We start from the raw sequence: 17047 nt of genomic DNA, 5'->3' as shown, positions 1-17047 counted from the left end.
ATATAGATTTATGTATTGCTAGTATATATGGACCAAATGTTGATGATCCCTCCTTCTTTCATACCTTCTTCACCTTACTTGCTGATCACTCTGATACCACACTTGTAATAGGAGGGGACTTCAACCTGGTACTTAATGCAGAGATTGACAGGCTCAGTACAGCAGTGAGTCAAAGGAACTGGCAGTCTGCAGACATTCTTAAACAATACATGAAGGATTTTGGTCTTTGCGATGCTTGGCGCTCACATCACCCCACTCTGAGAGATTATAGTTTTTTCTCACAAGTACATCACTCCCACTCCCGCTTGGATTACTTTTTAGTCAGTAGCTCCATGATGACGGAAATCACAGACACTCAGATACACCCTATCACTATTAGTGATCACGCACCTGTATCTGTGTCTCTGACACAGAAACGAGTTACACCACCAACTAGAAACTGGAGATTTAATACATCATTACTTAAAGAACAAGATTTCATTAATTATTTTAAACGAGAGTGGGCTACATACTTAGAACAAAATAATCTGCCGGAAATATCGCCATGTGTTCTATGGGAAGCAGGAAAGGCAGTAATGCGGGGTAAAATAATATCTTACTGCGCACATAAGAAAAATAAAGAAAAAACACTTATATTAGAATTGGAACAGAAAATTAAATCTTTAGAAAATGCCTATGCTGCATCACCACAAGAAAATATAATTAACAGCCTGAGGAAACTTAAATTGGAATTAAATGAAATACTTGATAAGAAGACACAATTTATGTTGCAGAGGTTGCGTCTGGAAAACTTTGAACATGGAAATAAATCTGGAAAATTCCTGGCCAATCAGTTAAAACTGAATAAAGAAAAAACAGCTATTCACTCTATTAAAGACTCGGTCGGTAATATTACTCATGACCCACAACAAATAAATAACTCCTTTAAAGACTTTTATGAAGCCTTATACTCATCACAGATTAATCCATCTGATGCTGAAATTGAAGAATTTCTTAATGATATAAATCTACCTAAATTAAATGAGGATCAGATTACGACTCTTGATTCACCTTTTTCATCATCTGAATTCTGTAAAGCAATACAGCATCTTCCAAATAATAAAGCCCCAGGCCCAGACGGTTTCCCAGCAGAATTCTATAAAGAATTCTGGCCTGTGTTAGAACCTACTTTTTTCAGGATGGTGACTCAAATCAAGAATAACCACACAATCTCTCCAAACATGAACTCTGCCAACATTAGCCTGCTTCTTAAACCAGGCAAAGACCCAACACTTCCATCTAGCTATCGCCCAATCTCTCTTATTAATGTAGACCTTAAAATTATTTGCAAAGTTCTCGCAAGAAGATTAGAAAAAAATCACTCCATATATTATACATTCAGACCAAACAAGTTTTATCAAGGGCCGGCACTCGGCCGATAACACACGCCGACTAATAAATATAATAGATTACTGTTCCATTAACAAATTAGAAAAAATAGTAGTCTCTTTAGATGCAGAGAAAGCATTCGACAGGGTAAATTGGAAATTTCTGTTAGCAGTTCTACATAAATTTGGATTTGGCCCATCCTTTATAAACTGGATCGAAACATTATACAGCTCTCCAAATGCACGGGTTAGGACAAATGATCTTATCTCACAAAGCTTCAGTCTGCAGAGGGGAACTAGACAAGGTTGCCCACTCTCTCCCTCAATGTTTATCATTTTCATTGAGCCACTAGCAGCAAAAATCCGACAGAATGTAAACATCAAAGGAATCCAAACAGAAAATACAGACCATAAAATAAGCCTTTACGCTGATGATGTATTACTCTTCCTCGGGAACTCACAAACCGCTCTTCTAAAGACAATCACACTTATAGATAAGTCCTCATCTGTATCAGATTACTCCATTAATTGGAACATCATCACTACATCACTACAATCGGGCAACATTAGATATCTAGGTATAAATTTTTCTCCCAGGCTGTTAGATCTGGTACGACTGAACCATATTCCTCTATTAAAAACAATAGAGGACGATCTCACACGTTGGAACTCTCTACCTATATCTCTCATGGGGAGAGTTGCCACAATAAAAATGATGATTCTGCCTAAAGTAAATTATCTGTTCTTAATGATCCCTAATAAACCTTCTATTGCTTGGTTTAAGTCGCTAGACTCATATATTTCTAAATTTTTATGGAAAAGTAAAACATCTAGAATAAGCTTGAAGACTTTACAAAAGCTAAAATGCAGCGGTGGTCTAGAACTACCAAATTTTTATCACTATTTTTTAGCCAATAGACTACAGTATGTTTCAAGGTGGATGAAATTAAACCGCTCATTAGCTCCAGCATTAAACATTACAATTGCTTTAAAAGCCTTACAATAAGCACCACCCTGATAGCCTGGTGGGAATTCTTAAAGATGGCTAAGTCTTCACTAATCCCTTGTAAACACCCATTTGGAACAATGCCGATATATGTCGGAAAAAGACAGTACTGAATTTTTCAGAATGGCAAGAAAAAGGAATAAATAATTTAGAACATGTTATTCATGATGGGACCTTTATTTCATTTGAAGATCTTATTTTAAAATATGAAATTAGCAGTAGCAAATTTCTGGAATATCACCAATTGAGGTCCATCATACAGGCAAGATTTAATTTAAATAACCTAAATCTAGAAATCCCTTTGTGGATAACAGACTTTCTAAATCTCTATACCCCTAAACTGTTATCAAAAATATACAAGTTATTATTAAAAATTAATGATTCAATATCCCTTCCAATTACAAAATGAGAGAGAGATCTTTCCATCATCCTCGATGAAAACTTCTGGACACAGATATGTCTAAACACTTTTAAAATGACTAAAAATCCAAATTTACAACTTATACAATACAAAACTCTCCATAGAATACATTATACATTTGGGTGTCTGATGGCTCTTGGACTGGAGACGGGGGCTGCCGCTCTAAAGGTTTCTGTGTGCGGGCCCTGTTGTTGATGGTGGGGGGCCTGGATGTGTGCCCTCACGGTCTTGGGGTGGGGATCTGGGGGCCCGTGGGGGTGGGTGCTGGCCCTGTCCGGGGGGCTGGCCTCCTCTGTGGGGGCCGGGGTGCGGGGTCTAGGGCCTTGGCGCATGGGGTTGCCCGTCTCCCGTTTGGGCTCCTCCCTGCGCTGGAAGGGTCTGTGCCCCTCTGGGCGCACCGCCGGGTGGTGGGGGGTCTGGGGCGCGCCGGGGTGTCTGTCTGGCATTCCGGGATTCTGGATGCCTCCCGGGAGGAGGGGTGGGGCACTCAAGTAGGGGGACAACCACATAGGGCCGGTTGGTTCTGGACCCAGAACCACTGTGTCTGCGTGTATATGGGTGGGTGTGAAGTTTGTTGCAGGTGAGTGTGTTTGTGTTGGTATGTATTTGTGTGTGTTTGTATGTGTTTGTATTGTAATTGTGAGTATGTGTTTGTATTGTAATTGTGAGTATGTGTATTGTCATTGTGAGTATGTGTATTGTCATTGTGAGTATGTGTATTGTAATCGTGAGTATGTGTATGTGCGATAATTGTTGTCTCTTGTGTGTGTGTGGGTGTGTGTTGTTTGTGTTTGTATTGTCATTGTGAGTATGTGTATTGTAATTGTGAGTATGTGTGTTGTAATTGTGAGTATGTGTGTTGTAATTGTGAGTATGTGTATGTGTGATAATTGTTGTCTCTTGTGTGCGTGTGGGTGTGTGTTGTTTGTGTTTGTATTGTCATTGTGAGTATGTGTATTGTAATTGTGAGTATGTGTATTGTAATTGTGAGTATGTGTGTTGTAATCGTGAGTATGTGTATGTGCGATAATTGTTGTCTCTTGTGTGCGTGTGGGTGTGTGTTGTTTGTGTTTGTATTGTCATTGTGAGTATGTGTATTGTAATTGTGAGTATGTGTGTTGTAATCGTGAGTATGTGTATGTGTGATAATTGTTGTCTCTTGTGTGCGTGTGGGTGTGTATGTTTTGTGCTGTGTCAGCTGTGTGGGCGGGCACCGGCCTGGAGCGCGGTGGTGTCCTGGGGGCTTGGCCGCTTCGGGCCCTGGGCCGGCCTTCCCTGCGCCGCGGCCGGGTGTAGGAAACCGGGGTGCCTAGTGAGCTAGCGCCAGCTGGCTCTCTTCCTCCGAGGGGTAGTCCTCTGCCTCTCGGTCTTTCTTATCCTGACCCTTCCCCTCCTCCCACTCAGTCAAACATCACACTACACATGGGGGTTCTGGGGGAGGGGGGCCCATGCTGCAGTGAGTAGGGCCATCTACCTGGCTCTGCTCGCTGTGATGCGTGATGTCCCACTCCTCCCCTTTTTTTTTCCCCCTTACAATGACACATTTCATGACACATTACAGTACACACAGGGCTTTGGGGGGCAGGTGTGTCACTCAGCGGATGGTGGGTGGCGCTGCTGAGGTGACCTTACTTATCTGCTCACTGCTACCTGCCCCTCAATTTTATTTACACATTAGACATTGAGGGCCTTGGGGGGCAGTGTGGCAGTGTGGGCCTGGGTCTATGACTTGCTGAGCCTGGACATCTGTGGTACATGGTGGTGGGCAGGAGTTACCCCTCCCCACCACTCCCCGCTGCTTGCTGACTCTGCCCCCCCCGGGGTATGGGTGTCCTGTGGGTCCCTGGGTGCATGGCTGGACATCTTGGCGTGGTCCCTGCCCTGCTCCCTTGGCGGTTGTATCCTGGGGGTGGTTTGGGCCTCTTTGGCATGGGGGGGTCCTGCCGGGGGTCGGCCGGTCTCGGGCGCTTGGGGCCTCGGGGGCCGCATGCTCGGCTCATGCTGGGGATGTTGGCCTGCCGGGGGGGGTTGGCTGCTCATTGCCTCCGGCTCTCTGGTCTCTTGCCCTTTGTCTGTGGGCGCTCCGACTGGGGCCTCCATTCTTCGGCCTGGGGCGTGCACGCGGTGGCCGTCGGAGCGTGTGGCCTCAGGTCTCCTGAGTTCCTAATGGGCTGTGGATGGTCCGGGCCCCCCCGGGTCCTTCCCTATCTGTCTCTGGCCCATGGGGGCATGGTTGTGGCTTCTTGCCCTCATTATTGAGCACATTCCATGACACATGACACGTGGACGCGTATACACACATATACACATTGCTGCAAACAGTAGAATTGTGTGTGGTGTGTGGGTGTATATGTGTATATGCATATGTATGGATATGTGAACATGTGTATGTATTTATACCTGTATAATTGTTTTTTTCCCTCCCCCTTTTTTATTTTTTTTATTTTTATTTATTTATTTACTTTTTTTATTTAGTTGTCTGTTTATTTACTTATTTTATTTGTTTTTTCTCTTTCTTTTTTGTTTCTTTTATTTATTTTTTATTATTATTATTAAAAAGAAAAAAAAAAAAAGGAAGTGGCTCTGATGCAGATAATGAGCCAGCCACCTGTCTGCAAGAACATAATACAACCAATCGAGTGGTTTGATGAGCCTGAGAGATACATCCTCATTATGGAGCACCCTGACCCTTGCGTCGACTTAAAAAGATTCCTGAAAAGTCATGGAAATTGCATGGATGAAGAGACGGCCCGAGCCATAATGGTCCAAGCTGTGGAGGCAGTGAGCCAGTGCAGCATGCGAGGTGTCCTGCATCAAAGGGGAAAACTTGCTAATCAAGATGGACACCTTAGAGGTCAAGCTTATTGACTTTGGCTGTGGAGACCTGGTCAAGACAATGGAGTATCACAGATACACAGGTAAAAATTCAACACTTTCCCTCTGTGGAAAATCTGTAGTTAAAGGTGAAGGAGTTGAGCTTCACATCTAAGAAGGATGTGAAGGTGAACCATGTCCTATAGCCACTTAGCTATTAAATGAATTATTGTGCTCAGCTGTGCTCTTTCTCTGTTTATGTTCTCAGGCACGGTTCCTTACTATCCTCTTGAGTTTTCTGCAAAAGGGAAGCATCACGCTGATCCTGCAACAGTGTGGTCCCTTGGTGTCCTATTGTTCAGGATGGTTTGTGGATTTCTTCCCTCCGCTGACAAAGGGATTTGGAACGTCAAGGATGGCCTGTCTAAGGGTTAGACAAATGGGAACGTCTGGGTAAACAAGGCATCCTTTTGACTTAAATAAGTACAGAGGAAGGAAAATTGATCACATAATTGATAGTTAGAAGAATTTACACTTGAGGCCAGACAACCCTAAATGTATACCTTTACAATCTGAAATTTCATGCTTAAGCATCTCTCTGTCATCCAATTCCGTCAATCTGCACAGAATGCTGTAATCTGATTGGCTGGAGCTTGGAGCAGATCCCTTCCTCAAGACCTAGTTTGCAGCAGTTCATGCGGCATAAGTGGTTTCAGCTCACCATCCAGAACTAGGAATAGGTTATCCAGGGAGGCTAGAAGAAGAAGCCGTAAACGTAAAATATCTGGTGACAATTGAAGAAGCATACATGCTGTAAGTAAACTGGAAATAATGATTAAGATCAAAAATTGCCAGATTTTTAAGCTTGAGAGTTTAATGCATAAAATAATTTTTACATGACCACTTTGTCCCTCAGAATTCAACAGGCTGTCGTTTTATATTATCTTTAAAACTGAAATATGTAAACGAGCTCTGTTCTAGTTAACCTAGTTGCTAGTTGTTACCCTAATTATAACCTAGTTGCTGGCTTCCCATTCAAAAATGATGAACTTGCACATGAAAAGTACTTTTGGCCAAAGTGTGGTGTGATAGTGCCAAGTGTGGCCCAGAACCGTCTGCTGTCTGGGATGTTATGTCAGCAGTTTGAATAAAATTGAAAGTAACGTTACCTTTTCTTTAGTATTTGTGGTACTGTATATTTTAGAAATGCAACACAGTAACACTATAATAACACTGTTATTATATGACTGTGACTGCAATCAGCTCCACATGTTGAATTTTGAAGCCTGTATTCAGTTTCAACCAATAGAAACAAACAGATAATCTGCTGATTATCTTTGCTGATATATTATCTGCTGATATAATGCTTTGGTGCCACCTGGTGGAAAATAATTGAAATTGCAGTGCTACTGTAACGCGCATGAATCAGCTCAGCAGCGTCCATCAAAAAAACAACCACCATGGCATGTTTAACAAGAGAAAACACTGCGTTATTATTAATGTACAACATATCAAATCACTTTCCTGTAAAAAAAAACAAGACCGTTTGAAACCTACAGTGAGAGTGTGAGCCTAAAGGTTTAAATCATTTTAAGAGAAATCTCATCACTGCACACAAATTCCCAGGTTTCTGCAGAGCTACAAGGTGTAGAATATTCACTGTTCAGTTTTATTGAACATTAATTAACAGCATAATATTTCTGTTTTCTATGCTGGGCTGTTAATTAGGTTAATTACAGTAACACATTCATAATATTGAATGAAGTTTGAATTAAAACACTTTTTAAGGTTTCTTTCTCTGATGTTCTTTACTTTTCTGTGGGAGGAATAGATTTTACAAAACACACTTCTTGTTTGAAATCTCACATTTATGTGTTTTTAGTTTATGGCAGAAAAACTAAAGCTAATAAATGAGATTTAGTGCTTTAAAATGACTGAAATCAGTCACTGGCTGCGCTTTATTGGCTGATGTCTCAGTCAGGTTCGGCGGTGACGTCACACACCGTACCATATAAAAAGCTCTCACTTCCATATTTGGCCATTTGGGTGTTCAGAGCGTCGCTATATGAGCAGTGAATGAAAAACAGCACTAACTGTAAGTTCTTTATCGTTCATTCACTTATAATATCCATCCATCCATCCATCCATCCATCCATCCATCCATCCATCCATTTTCTAAGATGCTTCTCCATCAGGGTCGCAGAGGGGGGGGTGCTGGAGCCTATTCACTTATAATAATAATAATAATAATAATAATAATAATAATACAGTAATTTTATTATTATTAATATTGTTGTTGTTGTTATTATTTGAAGTAATCTCGAAGGTGAAATGAAACTCCACACCCTGCACATGCAGTTTTCCTTCATTTGGGGTAAAGTGGAGAACAGAGAACAATTACAAGAGGCCAAACTCTGTCAGTTCTACTAGTGAAGGATGTGAAAGATTAATAGATTAACAGTAAATGATTAACTAACAAATAAAAAACTGACTGATCGGTTTAAAAAACACATTCATGTAATTTAATGTCCAGTTTCATTCAGGCTGAGGATCATGTTTAAATTGTCCACATGAGGGCGCAATAGGCAACTGGTTCTGATAACATTTAAAAAAGATGGTTCTTCAAAGGTTCTCTAGTAGCAGGAATGGCTCTGTTTAGAACCATGAGTTCTGTACAGAATGTCTTAGTTAGTCATTCAGAAAATCTGCGTCTGACGTCGGTGTTTAAAGCCCATCTGTGGCTCCATCCACAGTAAAATCCGAGTGTCCCGGCTCACAGCTTTCCTCACAGATTCTCCAGAGAATCCTGAACGAGAGGGTAAACTACAGACTAACTAAATCTCTTAGTCCATCAATAATTACATATTCCTTCCCTGCGTGAATGAGGAGAAGAAGAATTCAACAATTGCTTGGAGGAGGAAGAATTTTTAAAAATCTATTTTAACTAATTTTAATATAATATATTATAAATATATTAGATAAAGATCCTTTTATATCCAGTCATGACAGCATCACCTGTTAACTGTTGAGCTGTGGAAAATTTCAAAACAGGTATTTTTGATCTTTCCACAAACTTCCCAGTCTTACATTATGCAGCCCAACTTTGGGATGTGCTGCAGGCATCAAATTTGGAAACATATATTTACAACCCCACTTCCAAAAAAGTTGGTGTGTAAAATGTAAATGAGTGTAAATAAAAACAGAATGCATGATTAAACCTCATAGACCCATATTTCACTCACAGTAGAGTGTAGAACACATATCAGATGGTGAAAGTGAGACATTTTACCATTTCAGAAAAACTTCATAACTCATTTAGAACTTCATGGCTGCAACGCATCTCAGAACAGTTGGGACAGGGCCACGTCTACCACCGTGTAGCATCCCCTCTTCTTTTGACAACAGTCTGTAAATGTATGGGAAGTGAGGACACCAATTGTTGGAGTTTTATTAGAGGAATGTTGTCCTGTTCTTGTCTGATGTGGGACTGAAGCTGCTCAACAGTCCTCTTTGTCAGATTTCTCTTTTCTTGATCTGACAAATGTTTTCTATTGGTGAAAAGTCTGGACTGCAGGCAGGTCAGTTCAGCACCCAGACTCTTCCTTTGTGAAGCCATGCTGTAGTAATGGATGCAGTATGTAGTTTATCATTGTCTTGCTGAAATATAGAACGCCTTTCCTGAAAGAGACGTTGTCTGGATGGAAGCTCATGTTGCCAAAACATCTATATTTCATTCAGCATTAATGGTGCCTTCACAGATGTGCACATCACCCATGCCATGTGCACTAATGCTCCCCCAAACCATCAACTTTTTTCAGATGCGTTGTTGCCATCAAGTTCTAAATGAGTTATTTTCCATAAATTTGTCTCACCTTCAACATCTGATATGTGTTTTATGATCTATTGTGAGTAAAATACGAGTCATCACAACTTTTTAAAAATTGGGTTTGTACAAAAAATCACTGCAGTATTTATATTTAAGAAAATATTTTATCTCTTCTTTCTGCTATTTTAGTTTACAAATCACTGCTTTGTTTATATTTGCATTTTACTTGCTGTCCCAACTCTTTAGGAATTGGGTTTGTATCACAGCAGTGGTGAAACGCTGATGGTGAGCTGGAGTGCAGCCAGAACTTTCACAGAGGAGAACAAAGTGTCTTTTTCTGTTTCAAGACTTTCATCTTTTGTTTCCAACCAAACCTTAACATTAAAATCAGAGTTTTATCATTGCAGAGTTTAAATACAACAATTTTTAAAAATGCATTAAAATTACAGACGAGTATTTTTCAGTTCCCAGAATTCATTAGGACTCCTCTGAAGGCCTAGAAGGTTTCATTGATGAATCAGTTCAGCCAGATAAAACATCAAAGCAATGTTTTCTTTCATGAACACTTTATTAGAAATGTAATTTAACTGCATTAAAAAGGAACAACAGTTAGTTTACAATAAATGAATGAGGTTCAACACAAGAAGGAGAACATTAAAACATATGACCACATAGCACTGTGTCACCATTAGATCATGAATATGAGGAAAATATAAAAGACCAGAAGATAAAACTGAAAAAGCAGATTAGAACGCATTCAGCATCAAAACCCATGACAATGAAAAATATATAATAATACCAAAACAAAACAAAAGAAAATAAAAAATAATTAAAATCCATCACACAGTATTAAAATAATTACAATATTTCCTGCTTTATTTTATTTTGATACTTTTAAAATATGTTTAATATTTATATAAACACTTAGTTTAAATGGAAAATGGACAAGTCTTTTATATTGTAGAGTAAAAGCATAACATTTTGCAGGGATGAAGGACCATAAAAAGAGACAGAGGGTTTACATTTTAATGCATGAGAGATTTTTTTCTTCTTCTAAAAATAATTCTGACAGTCTAAATGTATTCAGGTCCTTTTCTGTCTTCACTCCTTAAAACCCAAACCAGGAGTTCCTGTAGAAGCAAATCTTGTTTTAATTTATGGATTATATCAACAATGAGAGAGTCTCATCTCTGTTAGTGAAGTTTTTTCACACTGCTATCGATGTAAACAACACACTAAATAACTAATAACAACTGAAGTGTGATAAACTGTAAAAGAATAATACTGTGACAGTGCCCCCTGCTGTGAGGTGTCAGCTCAGCAGTTTCAGTTTCCATTTCTTAAAGTTTTAGCCTTTAGAACATTAATCCTCCACACAAACAGTCACACATTCAACTCTCCTCATTATTCAGCACCATCACGGCAGCATTTTATTTGATGAATGTAATGAACATTAACTAAGAAGGATGAGCAGAAGTTAGCATTTCAGTTGCCCTGAAGTATTTAGGAAATGATGTCTATGTAAAACACTTCTTAGTCTTTTCTTATTAGTCTCTAATCAGTGTAACTCTAATATACAAACCTGGCATTCAGCACTCAAGATGTTTCAGCTTCCATCATTGCTTATGTTCTGCTCTGCTCACCAGGTTTAGCTGTGAAAAACGTAATGATGAACAATCCACATTAGTCTTTTATCAGATTTTATATAGTAGCAAAAAAAATAACACTACTAACACTTTGAATAAACACAAAAAGACTGAGTTTTTACCTCGAGCTCTGTAGCATTTGACCCCAGCACGATGGTCACCAGCAAATATGGAGACACTGCCATTAAACTGCTGAGCAGACTGAGTGCTGAGACTGGAGCTCCTGAACGGGACAAACATGATACACGCACAGTATAATCACTGTAATGTAGAATAGAAATGGCTGCTGAGGGCATTCTTATTAAAATATAAATTATAATGATTAGATATTTTCTGTTAAAGCAGCAGACCTCTGACTGAGAGCCAGCTCTGTGGTGACTCTCCTCTCTCTGGGTGTTTACAGTGGTAGAGACCTTCATCTGACTTTGAGACAGTATGGATGATCATCTCTCCTGTCGTCTGGGTCTGGAGCAGTGATCCATCTTTATAGAAATCAGCTGTGAGGTTTGAGGGCTTTGTGGAGCGAAATAAACAGCGGAGAGTCAGAGAATCTCCCTCAGACACAGGATGGACAGGAATGTCCAGAATCACATCACCATCTGTAGGAGAGAGAAAGTGATACAGAGTGAAGTAACAACTTCTTAGGCTAAAAGAGTTTTTAAAGAAGCAGTGAAAATGATGCAACATCACCAATTAGGTATTTTATTATGGAGTTCATTAATAAGTGCATTTCAAATTGACCCATTACTCTGTATCGATTGTGCACATAACAATTTTTGGAATTTCTTAGACTGAAAATTGCTTAACAAAGTTACAAGTCAAATAACACTGATTAGTTTGCTCTGTGAGTTTGTGTTCTTGAGTAAAAAGATGTTTTCAGTCTGGAAAGCTAAAGCTAAGCTAGTGGATAATCAGTGATACTTAATGATGTATAACTCACAAATAAAAATCCTAATTAATTTTAATTATTGCTCAATAAATTAGTAATGAGCAGCCAGCAACCAGCTACTGGCTTGTTAAGACATAATAAAGGCATTTGACAAGCATTAAAATCTTCTACACTGAAGTGTTTCTAGTAGGAGAGTATTTAATTTTTAGTAATTAATTCAGTAATTAAATAGCTTTAGAAATTCAGTAGCCCTCTTTATTGACCCCCTGTTATTGGTAAGAATAACAGAGACTGACTGTGCACTGTGATGTTGAGAGGATCACTTCCTCCTCCAGACTCAGACTGACACCAGTAAACTCCAGTGAGGGATGTGTGGAGGGAGCTGATGCTGCATGTAGATCCTGTAACTGATGAACAATCTGACACCTCCCCACTGTGTGTGTATCGCCTCACTCTCCATCCAGTAGAGTCACTCTGTCCCTCACAGCTCAGTGAGAGAGAGCCAGCACTAAAGTGTTGAGTTCTGCTGGGACTGATGATCAGAGAGGCTGGAGGAGATGAACCTGAACATCCACACAAGATACACATGGAGCATGATGCTGGATATGTTCTTAAGTGTAAGTATATATATAAATATTCCATTTCCTCACCAGTGATCCACAGTGTCTGCACAGTGCTGTACTGTGTCTGATAGGCTGGTTCTCCTCTCTCTGCTCTGCACACATAAACTCCTGTGTGATTTACAGCAGCAGGACTGAGAGTGTAGGAGCCTCCAGCTTCTCTTCTGCTGTCTGACAGGAGCTCTACATGATACAGAACATTGCCATGAACGTCTCTTATTTGCTCTAAGCCTTGTCTGTAGAGAGCAGCTCTGTACCAGCTGAATGTCCAGCCTGTAGAGGAGCCTGTAACCTCACAGCTTAGAGTCACTGACTCTCCTTCAGTCAGCCAGCTCTGTGGAGACACACTCAATACTGCCTGAGCTACATCTGACAGAGAGAACATGGAGAATATCATAGACTACATCAAGTTTCTACACAGTTATGAGATCATTACATACAGTAGAATTAATGAGAATATTAAAACAAACCCACAGACTCACCAGACACAGTCAGGGTAACAGCATCACTGATCTCTGAGCTCTGAAAGTCATGTGTTCTGTCTCCTCTGCAGGTGTATTTACCACCGTTAGACTCTGTAACAGAGCTGACTGTGAACTCCTGTGTTCTTCTGTTTGAGGACAAACGGTCACCTTTATACCAGCTGTAAGTCCACTCAGTGTCTCCTCCTGCCTGCATGTCACATCTCAGAGTGACCGTCTCTCCTTTAAACATCTGTTTATCAGGCTTTATGGACACCACAGCTTTAGTGCTGTCTGTAAGTAAATCACAGTTCAACACTGTTATTAAAATGAGAGCCGAAGTTTTGAGATTAAAAGATGAATTTTGGGACTTCCGTGGGGCCATGAAGGAGTAAGCAGCGTGTGTGAAGAGCTCGGACCTAACTTGTAATTTATGTGACCAAATTTAATTTCCTTACCATAGGATTGGTGTAATTTACGCACGTTACGGTGTTATACGACCTTGAATAGCTAATGGCTACCTCCAAACAAAAACAAACTTCTTTGATGACCACGCGAAACACCATTGCTAGTAAGCTAGCCACCATAGCCTCTGACGATAGCCCTCCCAAAAGCGACGGGATAACCATGACTCAGCTGGTGCGAGAACTAGCTAAGCAACGAGAAAGTTTAAAAGAAGACATCTCTGCCCTTATTCAAGAATCACTGGTGCAGTTGCAGACTTCGGTGAGTGTTTTGGCAGAGACGGTGAACTCTCTACAGCAACGACTGGCTGCGTCAGAATCACTTGCAGGGGATAATTTTGAGAAGATTTGTGCAACCGAATCTGTGGTGGAAGCTTTGAAAGCCCAAAATACGGCACTCTTAGACCGCATCGAGGACTTGGAAAACAGGTCACGCCGCAATAACTTGAGGATTATAAATGTACTAGAAGGCAGCGAGGGTGTTGAGAATACTGTTAACTTCGTAGCAAACATGATAATGAGACTCATCGACGGCAATGCTCTGTTTGACGCTGCTCCAGTGCTGGAGCGAGCGCACAGAGTGGGCATGAAACCCGACGATGCTAACCACCCCCCGCATCCCTTTGTGGTGTGTTTCCAAAGGCACCAGGAGAAGCAACGATTACTGCAATGGGCAAGGCAGCACACAATCACCTACCAGGGAGTTACACTGAGAATATATCCTGACTAAAGCGCTGCCTTGTCGAGGAAACGCGCTGGGTTTAACGGCGTTAAACAAGCGTTGTATAAGAAGGGTATAAAATTCCGCTTGCGCTACCCAGCTGTCCTGCGAGTCTTCCATAAGGGAAAGACCTTCGATTTCAACACATCGGAGGAGGCACGGGCTTACTATGATCAACAGGTGGCTGGCGAGGACAACTGACATGACCTGGTCAGGGCATGCACGCCTGATGGAAGGTAGCCGCCTTACTGCTTGGAGGACGTTTTGACATGTCTGGTAATCTGAATTTTCGCCAAAGTCTACTTAGGTCAGTTTACTTGGTTATGAAGCACTGCTAAATGGTCATAGGCTCTTCACAGTTTAGAAGGAGAGGATGTATCGGAAGGTTCAGGAGTTAGAAGAGAGCCTGCAGTCTGCCCATGTTCCGGGGGCAGTCATAGGATATGTTTTGTTTGGGGTTAAAGGGGGATTTATTCTTATGAACGTGTTATTGTTCTTTTTTGTGTTTTCTATTGAACTGAGATATTTAGTATGTTTCTTTTTGTTATTGACAGACACTCTGGGGTGCACAACCTGCTTTTCACTTCTAACCATGTCACATGTCATATGACATCAATAATGTTAGGGCGGATATAGGGGTAACACCAACACGTTTCATTACCTGGAATGTGAAGGGAATGAATGGGCCGAATAAGAGAGCAAAGATTTTTTCTCATTTAAAGAGGCTAAATGCAGAAATAATATTTTTACATAAACTCATTTGAAAATAGCAGATCATAACAGGCTTAGGAAGACCTGGATTGGACAGAGTTTCCATTCTAACTTCAATAATAAGGCACGGGGGGCAGCCATCCTGATCCATAAAAAAGTACTGTTTACACCATCTCAAACCATCTCAGACCCCCAAGGGCGATTTGTGATAGTATATGGGTCGCTATTTAGCACTCCAGTAATACTAGCAAGTGTTTATGCCCCTAACTGGGATGATGTTAGCTTTATACATAAACTCACCTCCCTTTTCCCAAACTTGAACAGACATAGTCTTATTTTATCGGGTGACTTTAATACGGTTATGGACCCAGCTATGGACCGCTCCGGTCCTAGAACTTTGGCACACTCTAAAATGTCTCTTGCTCTTGGTGAGTTTGCTGACAAAGCAGGCTGCGTTGACCCTTGGAGGTTCTTTAATCCTCACAAAAAGCAATTTTCTTTCTTTTCACACATTCATCACACATATAGTCGAATTGGTTTTTTCCTCATTGATAAGACACTTCTCCCTTCTATAAAGAAAACTGAATATACAACAATTGTTGAATCTGATCATGCACCAGTTTCCCTAGACATTTCATTCTCTCAAAATGTCACAAAGCCAAGAGTCTGGAGATTAGACACGTCCCTACTATCAGACAATCACTTCTGTGAATTCATTGGTAAAGCAATAGACGGGTTCATACATTTCAATAGGTCTGACTCCATATCTCCATCTACATTATGGGAAACACTTAAAGTAGTTATAAGAGGGAAGACTATTTCCTATTCTATTTCACGTAACAAGGCGAGAAGACAAAAACAAAAAGAACTCCTGGAATCAATAAGACACATTGACCAACAATATTCTACCACACCAACACCTGAGCTATATAAAAAAGGGTTGCACTGATAACCCAGTATGACCTATTGTCTACAGAAATAACAGAAAAACACCAGCTTTGGCTAAAAGGGCACTACTATGAACATGGAGATAAAGCAGGTCGTCTTTTGGCTTATCAGCTTAAATGTAGATCTGTATCTCGCTTAATAACTCAGATATGTAACACTTTACAATCCTTGACTGTAGACCCAATAGAGATAAATAACACCTTTAGAGATTTCTATTCCAAACTATATACATCTTCTTCCCCACAAGATAAATCAAATATGATGACTTTCTTAGACAACATTGATATCCCACAAGTAGATACAGAGGCCAAAGACAACCTTGAAGAAACTATAAAGTTACAGGAAATTGTAGACTCCATTCATAAAATGCAAGGTGGTAAGTCACCTGGACCAGACGGCTATACTGTTGAGTTTTATAAAAAGTTCTCTCCTCAACTCACTCCTGTGCTACTCAAGATGTTTAACCACTCCTTTAATCAGAGTCATTTACCACAAACTTTAACAGAGGCTTCCATTTCACTTCTTTTAAAGCCAGGCAAGGATCCAAACGACTGTGGGTCATATCGACCTATATCCTTGCTTAATGTTGATGTTAAAATTTTAGCCAAGCTGCTAGCATCGAGACTAGAGAATGTTATAACCAATATAATTTAAACAGAACAAACTGGTTTCATAAAGGGTCGTCAGTCCTTCACAAATATCCGTAAACTTTTAAATGTCATTCATTCTCCTTCGTCCCAGGAGACTCCCGAAGTTGTTGTCTCTCTGGATGCGGAAAAATCATTTGACAGAGTGGAATTTAATTATTTATTTACTGTACTGGAAAAATTTGGCTTTGGCTCAAACTTCATATCCTGGATTCGCTTATTATATATATCACCTAAAGCATCAGTAATTACAAACAAGATATCTTCTCAACTATTTTCTCTCTCAAGGGGTACTCGTCAGGGCTGTCCTCTCAGTCCACTCTTATTCGCATTAGCTATTGAGCCTCTATCAATTAAATTTAGGACAACCCCCAATATCTTTGGTATCCGTAGGTTCGAAACAGAACATAAAATCTCTTTATACACTGATTCTGTATATTTCTGACCCAGTATCATGTATTCCTAGTATTGTCAATATCCTTAACGATTTTGGGATTTTCTCTGGT

At 40.3% G+C, this 17047-nt stretch overlaps 1 protein-coding gene across 1 annotated transcript in view; it reads right to left on the bottom strand.

The window, feature by feature from the left end:
• LOC108417636 (Fc receptor-like protein 5) overlaps nt 1-12978 on the bottom strand; it is a 70492-nt gene extending 57514 nt beyond the window's left edge. The window contains exons 1-2 of the mRNA XM_037536013.1: nt 12620-12978; nt 12266-12532 (exon numbers count right to left, since the gene is read on the bottom strand). Coding sequence (XP_037391910.1) covers nt 12266-12532; nt 12620-12974 — 622 coding nt within the window. The 5' untranslated portion in view covers nt 12975-12978. The remainder of the gene's footprint in view (nt 1-12265; nt 12533-12619) is intronic.
• Between the last annotated feature and the right edge of the window lie 4069 nt (nt 12979-17047).

Source organism: Pygocentrus nattereri, chromosome 29 (genome assembly GCF_015220715.1).
Source record: "Pygocentrus nattereri isolate fPygNat1 chromosome 29, fPygNat1.pri, whole genome shotgun sequence".
Lineage (NCBI taxonomy): Eukaryota > Metazoa > Chordata > Actinopteri > Characiformes > Serrasalmidae > Pygocentrus > Pygocentrus nattereri.
The sequence above is the reverse complement of the archived record's forward strand: the minus strand, read 5'-3'. Positions and strand labels throughout refer to the sequence as shown.